Source organism: Leuresthes tenuis, unplaced genomic scaffold (assembly GCF_036924035.1).
Source record: "Leuresthes tenuis unplaced genomic scaffold, fLeuTen1.0.hap1 SCAF_10, whole genome shotgun sequence".
NCBI lineage: Eukaryota > Metazoa > Chordata > Actinopteri > Atheriniformes > Atherinopsidae > Leuresthes > Leuresthes tenuis.
The window spans coordinates 14,193,394-14,213,291 of NW_027325364.1; the positions used below are offsets into that span (position 1 = coordinate 14,193,394).

Here is a 19,898-nt window from a genome sequence, read left to right on the forward strand (position 1 = left end):
CATGGAAAAAACAACAAAGTATTTAATTTATGCTGACCTTTCTGTCCAAAAGAAGGTATTTACTTTGTGCTTTATTTTCCATATTGAGGAGCTTAACGTAACATAACATAATTGTGACTTTTTTTTAGACTAAAATTGTACATTTAGTCTCAGGGTTGGCAGGAGGGCTATCAGAGAGAACCAAAATGTAAACAGCTAATTCTATTGTGCTGTTATCCCAGGGGACTGTCAAAATACACTCCCATATATGTGGTAATCTCGTTTGTATTTCTTGCCCTGTTTAGACAAATACAATGCAGATTAGTTTAAGTTTAAAATTTGTTTGTATGTGCTGTAAACACGCATAACGTGTTTAATTTACGAACCCTCAATGATAATAACTCTTGTTAGTTATTGCCTTAACAACTCGTTACAAATACAATAAGGCTTCAGCAACGTAAATAACATAATCTTTTTCAGAGCTGCAACACCAGGTAATACTGTGACAACAAAAGGGTGAAAGCGGCTAAAAACTAAAGTGCAATCATATTGAGGATCTGTCAGTTACTATCAAAGCCTGTGTGGCAGGTGTATCTTCAGCGTTGACCAGGTAAAGTCAATCTGCAGTCGTGTTTCCGGAAAGAGTGCTCACCAACTCCTAACAGCCAATGGCAGTGGTTTATTTACGTGAAGTCCCGCCTCTCAGCCTCATCACGCAATCAGCGGGGAGAACACTCCACTTCTGTCCCTCATGCAAACACATGTTAGCAAGAAGCTAGCTTTGGTGACAAACAATAAAGTGGCCGTAAACGCCACTTAAAATGGTTCACATCAGTAGGATTTGTTTCCGAAAGGTAAGTAGCCAAGCAGAATTTAATTTTGGAGAGAAATAACATAACAAAGATGCTTTAAACCATTTGACATTAGCTTGAAAGCTAGCTATCGGTAGGTTAAGATGCTACCACTGTCAAAACAACGCTACTGCTATGCAAGCAATCTATTTAATCTATAGTAAACTATAAAGGAACAAATTAATCCTGGTGTTTTACAGCTTTAGGTGCTTTTGAGGAACCTTTTTATGTCCACGTAAAATCAGGTTATTTGTAAATGGAAATGTTGAAGTTTATATAACTCAAACTTTCTTGGTAAGATATCTAAAGAGAAATACTGTGCATAAGTACTATATATTATGTCCTTATCAACCGATTTGGCAAATACTTTTTTAATGTAGGTACATGTTATCAAAATAATTTGTACTGTTTTGTTGATTAAACAATACATTTCAACTGGACTACAAAGTAAGTAATTAATATAAAACGTATAAATAACAAACACCAATTTAACAGTAGTAATAGATAACATGCAAAAGTACACATTAAGTAGAAGTATTCACTTTTCTACACAAGCCTACACAATTTGTCTTCTGTTGGTATACCCTTTTTGCCTGATGCCAGCAAATGTTGTCAGTAGATAATCCAAACATTAGCAACATATCTTTGATTACATTAGTGAATATCATACCATTCAGAAGTGTCCCTTTGGGCTTTCTGCAGTATGGAAACTTTGTGGACAACCTCCGCCTGTACGTCCGTGGAGGCAGCGGCGGCATGGGTCTGCCCCGTCTCGGAGGTCAAGGAGGTAGTGGGGGAGATGTTTGGATCGTGGCGACAAAGAGCATGACTTTGAAGAGGATCAAGGACAAATACCCGCAGAAGCGTTTCGTAGGTGGAGCAGGCGGCAACAGCAGGTTGATATCTGTTAATACAACCATGGCTTGAAATTTCAGTGCTTATTTACTGACTGGTCAGAGATCCTAGAGTTTTCTAGGTCAGAAATGCTTGAAATTTTTATTTTTTTTGCATCAACAGTGTGCAAGCTCTGAAGGGACAGAAAGGAAAGGACATAGAGGTCTTGGCTCCTGTCGGTATCACTGTCACCTCTGATAATGGCAGAAGAGTTGGTACGTCAAAAATCTTTCATAACATGTAATAATAACGAATCGCCTGGTGCTGCTGTAACATATTCTCTCAACTATTTTTTTACAAGGTGACCTGAATGTTGAGGGTGATCGTGTGATGGTGGCAAAAGGAGGATCTGGAGGGTCTCTCTATTCTGAGTTCCAGCCTAGCAAAGGCCAGGCTAAACACATCAGACTGGACCTCAAACTCATCGCTGACCTGGGACTTTTGGGGTGAGAGCAGAAAACACGCTGACCTTCATGTTTGCTCAATCTAAGCTGCGTTGAGTTTCTGATCGTCTCTTTATCGAATCGCCATCAGGTTTCCAAATGCGGGGAAGTCGTCTCTCCTGACAGCCTTGTCGAACGCTACACCTCAGATTGCCAGCTATGCTTGTAAGAATGTAATAATACATGTCTGTGATTCTGTTGCATTCAATAATTCTTCCTGATCTTTTTTTTTTCTTCTAAAATCTTGCTTATGAATTTTAAAGTCACAACTTTGAGGCCTGAGATTGGCAAAGTGATGTATCCAGATTACAAGCAGGTATGGAAATGCCCTTTCGTGTCTCTTGTTTTGTATATTTAATGAGTCCTTTTTTTGGAGTTCTCTCTGTTAATCGATGCTTTTTTAAAAATGTTTTATTTCGGCAGATTTCTGTCGCTGACCTCCCAGGGCTGATTGAGGGGGCTCACCTTAACAAAGGCATGGGCCACAAGTTCCTAAAGCATGTTGAGAGGACCAAGCAGCTGTTATTTGTGGTATGTACTACGCATGCTGACACTTAAGTATGTCTGAGTGTGACCAGTATAACCAGCTGAAAAAAAAAAAAAGCATGTGAAGAATGGGGTTCAGTTTGGTTGTGTTTTGTCTAACTGTAGGTGGATGTTTGCGGTTTCCAGCTGGCCACAAAAACACCGTTCAGGTCGGCCTTTGAAGCTGTGCAACTTCTCACTAAGGTTAGTCAGATGCTGTGAAATGTTTATGTTAAATCATTTTAATGACTGCCACATTTCTAACCAACATGTCAAACATTCATTCAAATTCTTGACTCTGTCTTCACACCATAAATAAATATATATATATATATATTTTTTACCTCTTCCACTATTTCTTTCATCCCTCTCTCCCTCCGTCCTGAAGGAGTTGGAGTTGTATAAAGAGGAGCTGGCATCAAAGCCTGCAATGCTGGTGGTGAATAAGATGGACCTGCCCGACGCTGAGGACAAACTAGCTGAGCTGAAGGAGCAGCTGAAAAAGCCAGAAGGTGAACTTGATGTTTTTTGTCCATTAGACGATGAATTTACAGTTCTGTTTGATACAAATACAGTTCAGTATTATAACCCAATCTCTCATCCTCACTGAAGCATCGTCAAACCCACAAATTTACCTCTGGACACTATTTTATTTTCTGACGCACTCAACCAAAGCTTTTTACTACAATAAATGCCAATATATTGGAGCTTCTCCACATTTGGAGTTTACCCAACTTTCACAGAGCATCTTTTTCCACAGATGGACGCAAACTATTCATGTGTTTTGGTAGCAATGTCATTAAATGCACTGACGGGTTAAGATGGCACAGCGTGTCTGAACTTTTGTAAATTTGATGTTAGATCAGTTTATGTGCCGGCTGATTAAAAGGAGAAAGTTTATGCACTTTTTTTGTCTTAATTCAATATGTTAGACATACTTGGGTTAAAATACCACATAAAGACTGTACAACAGCTTATTTTACCATGAATTTCCACCTTTATTCGCATCAACCTCTTTTAGAGTGTAGAGTGACCCGCGCATTCGACTCCATCCCTCTCTTCCACAGGGTCAACCTCTTTTGATATCGTTCAGTAACCCTTGAAACACATTATTACTGTATGGTAGAGTGAGCAGTAAACAGCCTGAAAGCTCACACAAGCACTCACAACAAACCGAGCTCAGACCCCCACATACCAACCTGATAGAGAAATGCTTACCTGACAGTTTTCCTCACAAATACACATACTTTCCTCACGTGCAGTTTAACCATGGCCACTTGGTGTTATTCCCTCTTTAATGCACAGTTTTGTCACGAGTTCTGTTTTGAATTGGCTTAGACTGTTTAAATACAGCACGACAGAATCTGATGGCCAGCCAGCAAGTTTATGCTCCTGTAAAAACTCAAAGTGTTTCCTCCAAAACTCCTGTGCATCCCTCCATTTCTCTCTATTAGGTTTCCAGTGTCTTAACCTTGATAATTATTACTTATATGGGATACTTTACACCGAAATTAACATGGTGGAGCTGCAAATGGTGCATGCAATGGCAAATGGAAAATCTGAATTTCTAACAGGGAAAATAAAAATAAAGAACACAGATTAGAAGTCAGATTCCTTAGTGAGGATGTAAATTATCAGACGAGGACGTGGTAGAGCATTATTTACGCATTTCTTATTAAAACTATATCACCATTGATGAGAAAGACCAAAATAATTCTGAGGCACAGTAAATGCAGCATGATTTGAACAGGGTGGAAACAAAGATGTGGAGCCTGGTTGTTGTATTTGTTATTGAGTTATTGTGGTCCAGTTACAGGTCTCTACATTAAAATGAAACTTAAAGCTTTCCTGTTTTCATATTTTATACCCAACAGTTGTGTCTGCATATTTATGTGTTAGTGATTGTGTGTGTGTATCTAGAATGTTCTATATATTGTAATCTTTGTCATGTTTGTCTGTGTTAAGCACATTGGTCTTACATGTGTGTGCAGTCACTGTTGTTAGCCTTTTACCTTGTGACAAAGATGGGAGTTATGACTGAAACTATTATAACATGAAAACAGTGAATGACAATCACTTGTCACCTCTAGTATGTAAACAGGAGAGTAACTCAGGACGTTTGTGTTGTTTCATTTCGTTTCAGAGTTTTCTGACTTGCTGCCTGATGACATGATACCAAACAACTATATGACCTTCAGACACGTGGTTCCCGTTTCCGCCATCACCGGGTTTGGTATAGACCATCTGAAGACTTGCATCCGATTGTCTCTTGATGAAGACGCCACCGTGGAAACCAGTGCCATCCACCAAAAAAAGCTGCAGTCACTGAGGTATCAACTCACATGAACATTTGTGAGAGACACGGGCAACATCTGACACCTAAGTGAGATCTGCAGCGCACAAAGACAGATGATTGGTGTTCAGCCTGCTCCAAAGGCGTGAAGTATTTGAAACTGTGAGGGCGTGGAGATGTCTTCTCTGAGGAACACCTGTGACAACAGAAAGCGTCCAGCTTCAGTGCCGTCCCAGTTAAAACATGTTGCAGGTTGGCCAGCTTGGTCAGAGATGATAAAATTCTCAGTAACTGACGCAAGTACTTCAGCTACTTGAAATGCTACCGAACATCTTTTCCGTTTCATCCAGCTGCTAAAAAAAGATTAAGATCGTATTTATATTAATTAGTTTGTATATTGGAGATGCCCCAGTATAGATTCTGATACTTCATTATAGGGTACCTACCCAGACTGTAAACCTCACTTTATAAGATTTTGTATGTAAGATGTCACGAGGTCAGCAATTACTGAAAAAACAGTCTTTACCCTGAAGTTACTGAACTGTGGAATAAATGTATATAAACCAATGTATCCCAGCTCGATTGCTCCTTTTGATGTTGTACAATAGAAGAATTGAACAGTTTCCTCAGTTTATTTGTTGTGGAGTTCTTGTAGTCAGTGTTTAATTAGTGTGAAGTTAATAGAAATATCAGCATTGACAGATGTGTTGATGAAAGTTTTATTTTATATTAAATATATTACAATACTGAATGATTAAGAGGGAAAAAAAATATGTGGGTTGATTTTTGCAATAGTCTGTACAGCACACACCAAAAATGAATAAAAATAAAAAAAAGGGACAACTGCAGTGCTTGAAATGGTACATAAGGTTCCTGGAGCCGAGGGCCGATGAGTCTGTCGGGATGGGAGCACGTGGCTGCGATCAGGCGGTTAGTGTGCTTGTAGTACACGAATACATTCAAGTTTCTGGAGACGAAGTCAGACAGCTCACCTGTGGGGACGTTTGCCAGAATCGTCCTGTTAGGATAGGTCAGTCCAGCTGTGAGCGCAGGCAGACACAGCAGACGTGTTTGTAGGATTGACAGCTGCCCATTCTGAGTTATCACCACAGCCCGGATAGACCCATCCCTCACGGACAGTGCCCAGACTGTTGTGCTGTGCGACATCCAGGAAACCAGGACAAATGTCTCGCTGGAGCACAGCATTATGTTAAAAAAATTACTCAGGAGCTCGAAGGTGTTGCTTAGCTCAGCCTCGAGTAGCCCAGGAAAAAGACTGTAGCAAAACTTTGGACCAGAGCACAGATCAAAGCTCTGGTTGAAGGCAAACAGCGAGCCCGTACGGGTCTCATGTAAAACATGTTCAAACCTTAGATCATACCAATCGACAAAAGCTAAAGAACAAACCTTTTCTTAAAAAAAAAAAATAATCTGTCAAACTCAACACACATAATTACAATAATGCACTTAATTACTGTTTGAATAGTTGCTGTACATAACGCAGAGAAAAAGTGGACATTACAAAGGTACTCAGTTAAAAAAAAAAAAAGATACAAGTAGCAGTATTAGTTCAATATTGTGAAGGATCGTTTTTACCTATACAGTCCTAATGCATACATGAATTACAAATGGAAAAGTGTCCACAATGGAACAGAAACAACAATAAAATGACAAACTTGAGGCCTTAAGACAAGAGATTCTACACAAGGTAGATCAATGAGTCATAACTGTACAAAGAGCTTGCTGTTGGAGAGCAGGATTTGTCGCCAAGACCGCCACCTTAAATTTCTTCACTGGCAGTTCGACGCCGCTCTGATCATTTTTAAAGCCTACAGCTGCCTGCTGTGAATTGTCCAGATTATGCCAACAAACGGTAAACAATACTCTGTGTTACACAAACCAGCTGAGACAAAAGGAATCAGTAATGAGGGGAAAAGTCTTTCAGTGACATGCTCGTTTCCTGTTATTGTCTCACAAGTAGCCTACCAGAGATATAACTTAAATTTGATATAGAACTGTCATGCTGTTGGTCTTCACAAGCTCAAACAGCAAGCACTGTACAGCATAGGTAATCATTTACAAGGCTAAATATCTCAGTCTTCACAGCTAAATCCAAAATGCACATTGAAAATCACAATTTCCAGATTCTGTTCAAGTTCAGCTATCGGCCACATTCACCTCTTCATCTCACATTCAAGTGACCTGCTGTGAAAATGACTGGTTTCAAACATCTAAAAGTAGAATCAGGGGACACACATCTTCTCATTATCATTGGGAAATTTCCAAAACCATGAGTGATAGGTGGCATGTCTATATACTACACCAAACACATCTCAGTCCATTCACATCACTCAGAAATGGCACTTAAAACTACTGAAACTTTACTAAATTAATACTCATCAGGAAACCATCTCAGTAACACTCTTAATGTGCCGCAGTCGACGTTACCGGACGACTGCGTGTTTCTCACAGAGACGGATGAAAATAGCGCTCAGAGCTTCTTTAAAAAAAAAAAGAAAGCTTTTAATAAAACATTTTGTTGTGGATGGAGAAAGCTACAAAGGTCAAAGTCACAGAGGAGGAAATAAAGGACAAAAAAAAGAAATCCTGACAGAAGAACGTCTGCAGGGTCTTTACATGTATCTACAGACATCTGCCTCTGTCTACAACACAACTCAGCAGAAAAATAGAGAGCCGAGTAATTTCTCTATGTCTGGTCTTTCAAAAAAAAAAAAAAAAAAAAAAAAGAAAAGCAAAAACATACTCTGTGTATTTTACACATATTTACACTCACCAGCAAACTTAGGGCAGGGTGGGGTCAGGTTGGGGCCAAGTTGGGGCCAAGTTGTGGGCAAGGGGCTATAACTGGTGATACAAAAGGGGTTACTTTAGTGAAGAGAAAGCTTTAAGTCCTACAGAAGGTATAAGATCACTGCCCTCTCACATGCTTTCATTTCAGGTCAGACCGCCACTCTTTTCAGTACGAGGAGTTTGTTGTTAAACAGGGTTGTATCATGCATACAATGTTGGACTTTCTACAGTGATTCACGTGCGTCAAAAAGGATCCGACAAAAATCCATCAGTGTGGGGTGATGCGATAGCTTTCTCCGTGAGGGAGTGGGACAAGAGCCAAGCTGAAGAGAGGTGTGGAAGGCCGGAGTGGAGGGGTTTTTCCTGTCCCATTTGTGAGGCTTGAGCAGACGGGGACAGCTCAGTCTGACTTCCAGCTGCTCTGGAGTAGATATGGAGTTGGTTTCTCCACATCGTCGCGTAGAGACGCCATCTGGCAAGACAGCCTCAAATACTCATACACACTAACTCAAACAGACCTCTGTCTACTTCCTGTCCAGTGGGGGCACTCCATCTTTCTCTTTAGAAGCTTAGAGTCAATTTTGTTTCATTTTTGTGTTTTCCGTTTATAGTACAGGAGACACGTGTAGCTCTTTAAGGGCTTTTGCAGAGTGGGCAAAATAGCTGTTATATTGAGGTCTCCCACAGCTGGAGAGAGAAGAAGGGAGGGGAGCACAGACGAGAGAAAGAAAAGACAGTTTAGCATCTACCATGTTGTAGATCTCTTCATTTTATCATGATACGATTGGCACAAACTAACATTGTAGAACATAAAAGATGCAAAGTCGCCCATTGTTATTTAGATCAACCCTTCGAGGTGATCATTTTGCCATATGTTCATCACTATTTAAATTTCTGAAGTCACCAGTGACATGCAGGAGATAGATGTGACGGGAATCCCACGCACGCCGTGTGTCCGTTAGATAGCAGCTCTCCTGTCACTCAAACTTTTAATATAGTTATAAATAAAGTTTCGATATTTGAGACAAAAAAAAAACCAGATGAATAAAAATACCGTAATTCGGTGCAGATCAAGTCTCAACATTAAATCCCGTTTTTGAACTGTGGGCTTCCTGCCATAGTTCGTGCATGCTAGGTGAATTGGTGATTCTAAATTGACATTAGGAGTCATCGTGCATGATTGTTTGTCTTCGTGTTGGCCCTGTGGGTGTACCCAGTTGATAAAGTGGTGTAAAAAGTATGCTAACGTATGCTGCTCCTAAAGGCTGAGAGTGAATCAGACAAAATATCTGTTTGTTGTCTCAATTTGTAGTCTGGCATGTTTCTTATCCAACTAGTGCTGCTAACTTATAATCAACTGATCTGACAGTTTCCATCTCAAATATCATCCCCTCTGAGCCAACGCTCACAAAGGCTTTAACAGATCATTGATCTCTCTCACTGAACTGCTCAAATCAAACGTCTTCAGGTTCAGATTCACACACATCAAACATAAGATGCTCCATGATGGCAGCATTAAATATCACTGATGTAAAAAAAATCATGGATAGATCATGACCACATAAGTTATTAGTGTTATAATCAGGTGTTTGTAACTGATACTTGCCCTGGCGCTCTGCCTGTTGGCTTTCCTCTGGTCATCAGGGAGCGGAGGCATAGGGTACGGGTATCTCCTGCTGGACGCAATAGATCCTGTAGAGGAAGTGGGAGACTTGGCAGGGGATAGCGTCCTGAAGAAAAGAGGAGGTGAGATTGTTAAACTATTGCTTTCTCTTTTTTTAGCTGGTGTAGGAATGAGTTGGCCAAAGACACAGACGGGATGTCGAGCTAACGTTGGATCTGTGACTTTGGTCAACATCCCCCTTGAGCTGCTCCACTTATTTAGGTTTCACCTTCCTAAAGAGAAAGGTTGCTCCTAAGAGCAACTTCTTTTAAGAGCAACTTCTGTACACAGTAGTTCCCAGCTGCGATGTGGGCAGTCATAGTTTGCTGCAACTCACATGTTTCAAGCTGACACAGAATTTTAAGTAGCACGGTCACACTGTTTGCCAGAATTCACAGAAATATACATTTATCCATATTGAAAGTAGTATGTTGCTAAAGGAAAATTCTGATCGGATCAGTCTCTGTGATTAAATGACGAATGCTGGAGACAGTAAGTATGGTAAAGTGACGGCAGACCAGACCGGAGCTGGGAAAGAACGATATAAAGTGGTGCTTGAAAGGTTCTGAGTAGAATTTTCTCTATTTCTCTATAGACATAAACTGAATATCATCATTTTTTACAATATTAATGAAGTATTTACTGTTTACTAGGGAAGATGATCTGATATTTCATATCATATAAGTTCATATGATGCTCATCGGTCTTTTAGGTCCAAAGTAAGACAGATTGTGAAGAAAAAGAGAAAAATCAATAGCATCATCACACACCGCAGTAGTGGTCGGCCAACAAGGATCACTCCAAGAGCGAGGGGTGTAATAGGCCTGGAGTTGCCCGGTGTAATTTCGACACGACTATAGGTTAATGCTAATGTTTCCACCATCAGGAGAAGAAAGAAAAACAACTGTTTACTGAAAATAGAAAGCTACTGGTCTCTGAAAAGAACATTCCTGCTTATCCGTAGTTTGCTAAAAATGACGTGGGTAAACAGGAGGGTGGTTGGAAAATATTTTGTGAATGAATGAGACCGCTATAGAACTCAAATGAAAAGCATTAATGTTTGAAAGGAAAGGAAAAGATTATGTGTCAGCACACAACTCTTTTGCCATCTCTGAAACGTGAAGTTGGTTTGCTGCATTTTCAGCATGAACAAAGTCATTGTTTTGAAATGGCCAAGTCTAAGTCCTGATTTAAAGTCAACAGCTGAAGTGAGCAGCTCATGTGAGGAAAACCAACAAAATCCTAAAGCTGAAGGTGCTTTGCATGACACAATAATTGACTGAGTACATATTTATTTATTCGTTTAATTTGGTTCTTTTACTTCTGTATCTGTTCATGTTTTAGATCACGTTGATACAGAAATAGAGAAAATCCTGTAAGGTTCAGAAATGTTCAAGCACCACTGTACTGAGGATCAGAGGAAGAGGAGGCCTGGCCTGTGTGCAGCAGCTTGTGCGTCTACACCACCTGCAGAGTTGCAATCTTAAAGGCCTAAATTGGCTAAAGGACTGGAGAGTAGAGTGCGTGGGCTATAGTTCCAGAGGGATTTTTCTCCCCATATATCATCTTGTTTGGGTTTTTTTTTTAAAGCCTGAAAATGAAGTGATTAATGCAAACATTTTCGTCACCTTTTCCAAGAAGCACAGCTTTTATGTCTAAAATTTCTGCAGCCTGGCTTAGTGACACATGTTGGCCTGTTGATTGGTCCACTTTAGTTCAGACTTTGGTTCAGGTTTTACTTCAGATTAAAACACTTCAACAAATGTTACTTTGCCAACCTTTTAAGGCACTTTAGATTAATCAGGAAGGTATTAATCTCTTTCGCTTTGTGCTGTGCTTGCCTTTCTATAGTTGAATCAGGAGTGCTTTCTATTGATTTAAATGCCAAAAAATAATCACAAGAAATTTAGCACTGTTCTGCAACCAGGCTCCCTGATGCACACCTCCATGTCTCTCCATTCTTTTTCTCTGTTTCAGTCTTTAAATAGATGTTGTAACACAGGGAGGGTAAAGAACGGACACACTGAAGGTCTATAGATGCCAGTGCAGGTTTAGTGTTCAGTTCGAGGTGTAGAAACAGTCTGTGTGCTTTCTTGTTGTCAAGGAAAGCTCATGTTTGAGATTATCTATAGACCATGGATACGATTGGAGAGCTGGCCCACACTGTCACAACAGCACAGTGATGATGTCAGAGCAGCAGCCGAAAGTCTGCAATGACATCACGCCGATGCACGCAGAGTCATGGGGAGCTCGCGAGGCCGACACACAAACACCCACTGACAGGACAACACGGAGCATGCAGAGGTAACAAGAGACTGAGGGGGGGGAGGGAGCAAAGAAGGGAAGTAAGGAAAATTAGGAATAAAATGACCATATTGTAGTTTTAACTCAGACTGAAAAAGCTGCTATTTCTTTTGTATCAATGCAGTGAAGCGGTAAATTAAAAAAAAAAGAAAAGCTAATTAAAAAGCAGCAGTCTAAATAAAAACACTGTCTTCACTGACACTGGTAAAATGAAATAAAAAGGTTTATTCTGATGCTCAGGTCAAACCCCTTTGAAGAACTCGAAGTTGCAACATGCCAGCTTTCTATAATAGTTTCTCTGACAAATGTAAAGCTTCTGCAGAAAAATACTTGATGTGCACTAAATATTACTTTTCACACAACAAATCAAACCAAAGGTGAGGGAGCTTTACACAAGTGCGTAGGGAATGGGGTATGGTCTGAGGTAATACCTAAGAAAAGGTCCATGAGTGTTTTTATTCACATCTTCTACCCATTTAGTTACATCATAAAACTCTGTTTTGGAGCGAGGGGTTAAATACCTGTGGGAGGGGAAGGGATTGGGGATTTGGGATGGGGGGGGAGGAGGAGAAAAGGAAAGAAATTAAATGAAAATCTCCGGAAATAAGCAAGTGAGGGAGGAGAGAGGAAGAGGAAATATTTTAGGAAAGCAGAGCAGAGCAAAGATATTCTGAACAAGATGCGATTGAGAAAATGGTGAAGATGGCGGACAGACCTGCGCGTGGATTCAGATGAAAACAGCACCACGAACAAACAACTGTGTTGCGTGTTACAGGCTCAGGTGCACATTGGTCGCGTCATTCCAAGCAGTCAGCTTTCGTCACTCAGTCAGTAACATGCTCATAGTGAGAACAGGCGCACTACAGAATACCTCACGGGCAAAAAAAGACCTTCAAACAAACAAACAAACAAACACGGCAGGCCGATGCACACTGCTCCTTGTTCATTTGCAGTCAACAAGCATGAATGCCAATACTAATCATTCATTCGCAGGCTCAGAGGAAAGTTTAAAGGACTGAAATGTGGAGTAAAGCCTCACAAGCCAGGCAAGAGTTTAGAGTTCAGACTGACAAGAACGACAACGTCATCTCGCCACCTGTGAGGCTCAGTGCAATGTTGTGTTTGAATCTATCTGATACAAAGCTTCCTCTTTAAAGGTTAAAAACAGCGATCATCTTAATTTATTGTCAACAAATCACATAAAAAGAGAAAAACAACTTGCCCCTTCTTAAACATTTGTGCCGTCAGAGCCTGACATGATTTATGCCTCTGTACAGACTCTCATTGGAATCCAGACACTATTAAACGCACAAGCTGTAGTAAATAACAAACCAATATTGTACTAATACACAGGGAACATTTCCTTACAACTACAGCATCTTCTCCTTATTGCCTAATATTTCCAAAACCTACAGCGCAGAAGTCTTTTCTGAAATGATTTTTAAACACTTTTATATCGACAAAACATCCTCAGCAGAAACCAGAAGAGCCGCAGAAATATCTAAAAGCTAACAGGTTACTAAACTCTTCCATTGTTTTGGTCTTTTTGTGAGATTTGTTGACATAAATCTATGAAATAAAGAGTAATGCCAGACGTATCCTTTAAAAAATCCTGATCAGTTTCTTGTCAGTTTTCTGCAGACATGTGCAACACGAATCCCACACTGGACTTACTCTGTGGAGTTGGAGCGAGCGCGGAACTTCTTCCCTCTCAGCTTCTTCCGATTACCGCTCAAGTTTCCTGAAGAGAAAGACGAGATGATGACACGCTTTTTTTTATTCAAACAGTTACAGGTAAATGGGAAACATTTATCGGGATGATAGTCTAAGAAATGTGTAGGAACAGAACTGGAGTGTGTTTATTTCCCCAGAACAGGAAAAAGTGACACAACGGTGGTTAAAACGGTGGTCTTGTTGTATTGATTTGTCAAGAAAATCTTTATTATCTTTATTGCATTGTTTATTGTTATTGCGTTTTGCCTTTATAAATCTACGGCCTGGTGGAAGCAGAAAACTCACTGGTGTCTCACAATGTGTCATATGTCAGATTCCTGAAAGTTTGTTATACTATAGATCAAATGTACCGTAATGATGGGGACATGATGTGTTTTGCTACTCCTCTACACCATACGTGTGCTGTCTTTTCTTTTTTTATCTGAAATTCACTGCGGAACAAGCACAACTCTTTCCTCTCATGTGCTGTATGAGAGGATATCAGTGTGTTACCTTGCCACGAGTTGCTTCGCGGTCTCCCATTTTCACAGATGTCAGTGATGTGTTTGGCATCTGGGATCCTCTCACTCCATGAGTGGGACAAGCCATTTGATCTACACACACACACACACAGGTGGCACAGATGACAAGGATCAGTTCAGCAGCCAACTTCCCTTTGAGATGCTGTAAGTCTGCTGCATTTGTGGAAACCAGACAAAGGCTGAGGTAAATGTAAGAAATGATGAAGACGCCATGACACACTGTCTTGAACGCTGAAAATGACGTGACATGATGAAATGAGTATAGAGCGGCATCAATTGTTCACGTTTGCACATTTTGGTTGATGTAAAAAAGATTCAGAGAGGGATTCTTAATGAGAGCCACGATAGTTGCAAAGCAAGACAGGAACACGTGTTGAGCGAGATCTACATCTGCGATTTAGACAATGCAACACACTCGCACGCTTACATTACGCACACACAGGATTGCCAGCAAATGAATGTGTGATGATGAGATGGCACACCTGAAGCCAAACACTGAGAGGTTCTGAGAAATGGATGGGATGGAGGGAGTGAAGGACAAGGTGCAAATCTGCAGGTGCGACAGGCAGGCTGACCTCTTCTTGGAGCTGCAGCCAGAGTTTGTGCTGACGCCTGGAGGCATGTCACTGTAAAATGAATCTGCATCCCCAGGCTTGGTGACATAGTCACCTGGGGGGATTTGTCTGGAAATACAGAGGAATACTTTTAGATTTTAAGGAAGTGAATATCATCAAAGGATAGAATTTCCTGCAGACAGTGTTATTAATATTCCCTGAATATTGTTTGTTAATATCACAAGATTTTCATAATTCCCTTTAAACTCCCCATCTTTACTTATCTAACACATCTGCCTGTATTGCAATCATTTAATCCTGTAACAGTGAATAAATGGTTAAGTTTGTCTTCTTTTATATATATTTTTTCCCATCCCAATTGATAACATCTTCATAGTTGTAGCACTAAAACTTTACTTAGTTCCAATGAACATTTTACGTGTGCAACTTTGTTGAATACAAGTAAATCTGATGTTCTTTATCGTAGTTTTCAACAACACAAACATACTGGTTTATAAGTTAACACTGTGTCTGTAGACCACAGCAAGAACATGGTACATTTTAAGAGTGTTCTTATACATAACTAAAATCTTAATTTAAGACTTTTACATAATGCAGAGCAGGACATATTCTACCTGTGAAGGTTCTCATAGCAGACTTATAATTCAAATATGACAAAATTCAAGGAAAAGGTCTGTTTTCTATTCATAACTATTCCTATTTACAATTCTAGAAACTTGCAAAGAAAAAAAAACTACTGAAACGAGAAATAAATAAAAATATGTTACTGTGAGAACAATAATATTTAAAACACACTCAGAGCCCCAGCTTTGCCATGCATTTTAAAACATGTGACAAATAAAGAGTTCAGCTGAGCAAACCGGCAGAATCTTCTGTGAACTTCAGACTCGACATAGCGTCTCTTCTTGTAGCTCCTGTAAAAGGAAAATAATCCTTATTAAAGTCTAACAGTAGTTTATCATTGACCAAATCTGTGGTACATTATGGAACATCACTCATTCAGTGTGGACACTCACTTATAGCACCAGGCTGTAACTGCCAGTATTAGGGCGAGGAAGAGGATAGAGCCGGCAATAGCTCCGATGATGATGTTGGTGCTGGTGATACCTGAGACAGAGGAAGAGAGGAGAGATGGGAGCCAAATGTGTGTTAATTGAACGTGTTTGTCTTGTGTCCTGAGTAATCTAGACACATGGGGATACACACACAACACAAAACACTGCTGCAGAACACAAAAACACAGCACGTGTAGCAGGAAAAGTTTGAATGGGGGACAAGGGGGGATCATCTGAGAACCACCAAACGGCCTTCACCTTTCAGCGTTGCTCTGAGGGCAGCTTACATGTGCCTTAGCTTCCCCTTCACGATAACTTTAACAGCATAATTTTTCAGTTTAATTGGGGTTATGATTAACCAATTGTGCTAAACTGAAACTGGTGTGAGAGGAAGAGGACCAGGAAATTACATCAAAGACTGGACAAAAACAGTGAAAAAGGAACTCAAATCTGACCTCAAGTCACTCCGTCAAAGACATCAGCCTGTCGACAAAGAATGAGTGTGAAAATAATGACAAACAAAAAAAATGACATGGATGGTTCAGTGAATACAAATGCAGCTGGTTTAATGAGCAGACATGAGCCCAACACAGAAGCTTCGATAAACAGAAATGCCACAAAAAAAGAAAAGCTTTAATTATAGTTTCTGTGGAATGGCGAAGCGCAGTAATGGGACTGAGGAAATGAAGAGGGTTGGACAGAGTGAAGTGTTCGATGTATGGATTGCACTGCTGAATATAGTCAAGAGGGGAAAAAAAAAAAGAAAATATGATGTAAAGAGAGGTTTGAGTAGAGGAAGAGGGAAGTGTGGTAATCTGTACCTGAGACAGGTGCAGTGGGTCCCACCACAAGGTAACTGAATGGAGACATGGAGTTACAGTCCTCTCCTGTCCAGTCCAGGTAACACACACACTTCAGCTCATTGCTGCACACCTACAGAACGACAATTAACAAAGTAAAGAACATTTCCATGTTTCTTATATCAAAGTTTTGTTTTTTAATGTGATCAGCAAAGACTCTCTGCAGTAAAGAGTGACAGCAATTTAGATACTTTACAGCGAAAAAGGTCAACAGAAATAACAATACAACAACAGAAACATTCATGATAATCAAATATTTGGAAAAAAGTGACTGGAATAATTTTGCAACATCAATAGGTTATGTCAGGATATCCTAATCATCATAATTAATCATTACATTAAAGGGGTTAGCATTTTAAGAGTTACAAGAGTTACTGCTGTAAACAAAATCCAAACCCTTCCATCCAACAGTCAAGCTAAAAGACCTAATTTCAAAATATTTCTTTCAAAAATGCACATCAGGCTTCTTTTTTTGCCGTAGGTGGTGGTATAGACTACACAAGCTATAAAAAAATGTTCGAAACAGGAAACAAAATATCAACAAAGAAGACAAATAAAATATTTTACTACGTCAGAACTGACAGGCATTGTATGTTTCCGTCTGACCAACAAAAAAAACCCTGCAAAAAAAGTTAACATTGAAGTTTATTTGCAAAAGTTTGCTGCTTTTCTTTTCTTTGTTCAGCAAAAAACGATGACGGAAACATAGATAATGTGTCAAAACTGTGGTCAGGACCACTCGAGCGGTTGCTTAATATGCTTGCTGGTATTACAAACAGTGCTTTGGGGGCTTGTCCGGTATCTCTCCTTTGATGGGTGGTGAGTTTTTTGACAGTGAGAGTGAAGTTTAACATAAGGTGTTTAAACCTGTTACTCAATAAGTGAAAAGGGTTATTGCACCTTAGATAGCCTAAAGTAAGTACTGAAATCTTTTCTGAGTTTACCTCAGTTATACGTTAAAAAAGATTTTAGAAAGTAACTTATAGGTAGGATTTGAAATACTGAGCAGGCTCAAACACATCACAGCAATCTCTTTAAAGTAGTTGTAGACAGGCAGTACTAGTTAATATTTCAGATGGCTAATAAAACCCTGATATAAACCTGCTGACAGTTATAGCTACAGTAAAAGACTTCAAATGTTTGTACAGGTGTACTGTAAGTGTTCTCTGTGGTGTACCCCGTGTCCAGAGCAGATGGTCTTGTCAGTTGTCCCAGGACAGGTGCTGAAGTTGAACTGGTGGATTGGGAGACACTTGTGATTAAAACATATGCTGTCTGCTCCGCAGGCTGTCCCATCCTCAACATATCCCAGGTCAGTGTCACCATCGATCAGCACATGAGCACCGCTGAGGAGTAAACATGACGGAGTCACTCACACAGGAGGAACATTGTGTTGGATAGCAGTAAATTGCTTTTATAGATCTGTACATATAATGTTATTTTAGTACAGGGACATTTATGCTGTGGAAATGAATTCAAGAAATACATAATCTGGGAACAAAGGCAGAGACAAAATGCACCACCAGTTTTTTTTAGTCTGTTAGTTTGTGGTTTGAACACTTTTTTTTTTACCTGCATTCGAGGGAAGCACTGTGTTGGGCGACTGAGAAAGACGTCAGTCCTCCCTGCAGCTCTCCCAAACGCGGGGCAGGTGAGATGTTAGAGCACAGCAGGTAGCCACAATGAACATCCCTGAAGCAGGAAGTTGCAAATACAGATCAGCTGGAGGGAATCACCCAAAACAGCACAGGTGTCGGTCACAGAGATTACTGGCTTACTGTTTGTTACACTGGATCCAGGTGTCCTTGTCCTTCCCACAGTTGCCTTTTTCTGTCCCTTCAATGTTGAGCTTTTCATAGCAGAACTTGTCAGCTGCCGTTGCCTCTGAGAGAGACACCATACAGCCAACTTTAAGTATAACACTTAACAGCTGCCGTTGTTTAACTGTGCAAGATTTCTTTTGTGAATTTCACGTGACATGATAATACACTTACTCTCTCCCCAAATGTATTTACACTGTCTGTCTTTTGTTTTGCACTTTCCATTGAAGCAGCGACCCTACGGAGAGAAACATGATGAGTCCCAATAAAACCTAAACAAAAAGTACTCAAATCGTTCACTGAAGATCTCATAAAATGGTCACACTTCTTACTTGATCTTTTTCACATGTGTAACCGTCCATCTTATGCACATTTGGTGGACACTGAAAGAAACAGAGAATGTCACAATATATGGTGATGTGTATTTGAAAATTACTTATTTTATAGCTACAGCTGCAAAGCCTGATGGTAGCTCATCCTCACCTGGCTGGAATTGCCCGTGCAGTTTTCTGGGATGTCACAGTCATTTACAGAGTCTCGGCACACAACTCCCGTAATCTCCATCTGCAGCAGCATAAAATGAAGATCAAACACACCGCAGGTGGTTTTAGGCTTGAGGTGCAGCAGAGTATCAGGTAAACCTCAGCACTGGAGGGGAATACCTATCGATCTTCTCTTCTGAGACCTCGCATCACTATTAGTCATTCCATGCCTGTCTATCCATTCACAGCTCAAACATACCAAGACAAGTAAGCAGCCAAAACAATTTTACTTGTAAGAGGAATTCTTTTTTTTTAGCAAAGAGTGAAAAATGTACTTGAAACATGTTGCAGCTTTTTCCAGGTGTTTTGAAGTTTACAGCAGCATCGTTACTAAAATATTGGCAGGCTTTTTTTCTTTAGTTGCTACTAAATCACAGAAGTATGAAGTTAAAGGAAAGACAAATCATTCATGCTATCCAGGTGCTCAGTTTGAAGAAGCTCCCTCTATTTTACCCACTCTGACACATCTGGCTCGGTCTGTTTTGTACCTGACAGTTACTGCAGCAGAGTCCATTGCTACAGTTGGAGCCTTTTGTCAGGGTGCAGTTTTTACAGCAGTTCTCCCCTTCTCTGGCACATTCCTACAATACAAAGATAAACATATCTCAGTTCTCATTCTGTGTAAGTTGTGTCTATTATTTCATAATACATCAACAGGTGGTTGATCTTTGTGGTCAAGTTAACAAGAAATGCCCTAAGTCCTCCTGTCAAATTAACAAGCGTTGGACAAAGTCTGAAACAGCAGGTGATTTTGTTTTTGGGTGAATAGCCTATCTCCATTTGTTATGTAAATGTAAATGTAATTTATTTATACAGCCCTTTACAACAATCCATTTCGGTGTACCAAAGTGCTTTACATCAGATAATAAATAAAGAAAAGAATAAGTACAAAACCATAAAATAACAGTAAACGCAATAAAATAAAATACAGCAAAATTGAATAAGATAATATAAAAGAGTCACCATACTACTGGGTATTAAAAGCCATCTGAAATAAATATGTTTTTAGCCTAGATTTAAAGAGGTTA

At 39.9% G+C, this 19,898-nt stretch overlaps 2 protein-coding genes across 3 annotated transcripts in view; one reads left to right on the forward strand and one right to left on the reverse strand.

Annotated features, from left to right (window-relative positions):
* The first annotated feature begins 711 nt into the window (after nt 1-711).
* gtpbp10 (GTP-binding protein 10 (putative)) lies at nt 712-5,774 on the forward strand. The gene is made up of 10 exons (XM_072394295.1): nt 712-833; nt 1,533-1,726; nt 1,848-1,939; nt 2,026-2,170; nt 2,259-2,332; nt 2,431-2,483; nt 2,591-2,698; nt 2,819-2,896; nt 3,081-3,204; nt 4,836-5,774. Exons 1-10 carry the CDS (start codon nt 801-803, stop codon nt 5,036-5,038), a joined length of 1,104 nt encoding a protein of 367 aa, XP_072250396.1. The 5' UTR covers nt 712-800; the 3' UTR covers nt 5,039-5,774.
* adam22 (ADAM metallopeptidase domain 22) overlaps nt 5,691-19,898 on the reverse strand; it is a 63,385-nt gene continuing 49,177 nt past the window's right edge. The window contains exons 17-31 of one of the 2 annotated variants that reach the window (XM_072394290.1): nt 19,359-19,451; nt 18,812-18,892; nt 18,661-18,711; nt 18,503-18,566; nt 18,287-18,392; nt 18,081-18,200; nt 17,686-17,854; nt 16,470-16,581; nt 15,610-15,700; nt 15,454-15,507; nt 14,501-14,701; nt 13,990-14,090; nt 13,438-13,504; nt 9,403-9,526; nt 5,691-8,483 (exon numbers count right to left, since the gene is read on the reverse strand). In XM_072394290.1, coding sequence (XP_072250391.1) covers nt 8,463-8,483; nt 9,403-9,526; nt 13,438-13,504; nt 13,990-14,090; nt 14,501-14,701; nt 15,454-15,507; nt 15,610-15,700; nt 16,470-16,581; nt 17,686-17,854; nt 18,081-18,200; nt 18,287-18,392; nt 18,503-18,566; nt 18,661-18,711; nt 18,812-18,892; nt 19,359-19,451 — 1,455 coding nt within the window. In that variant the 3' untranslated portion in view covers nt 5,691-8,462. The remainder of the gene's footprint in view (nt 8,484-9,402; nt 9,527-13,437; nt 13,505-13,989; nt 14,091-14,500; nt 14,702-15,453; nt 15,508-15,609; nt 15,701-16,469; nt 16,582-17,685; nt 17,855-18,080; nt 18,201-18,286; nt 18,393-18,502; nt 18,567-18,660; nt 18,712-18,811; nt 18,893-19,358; nt 19,452-19,898) is intronic. The other variant, XM_072394291.1, reaches the window with a different exon arrangement.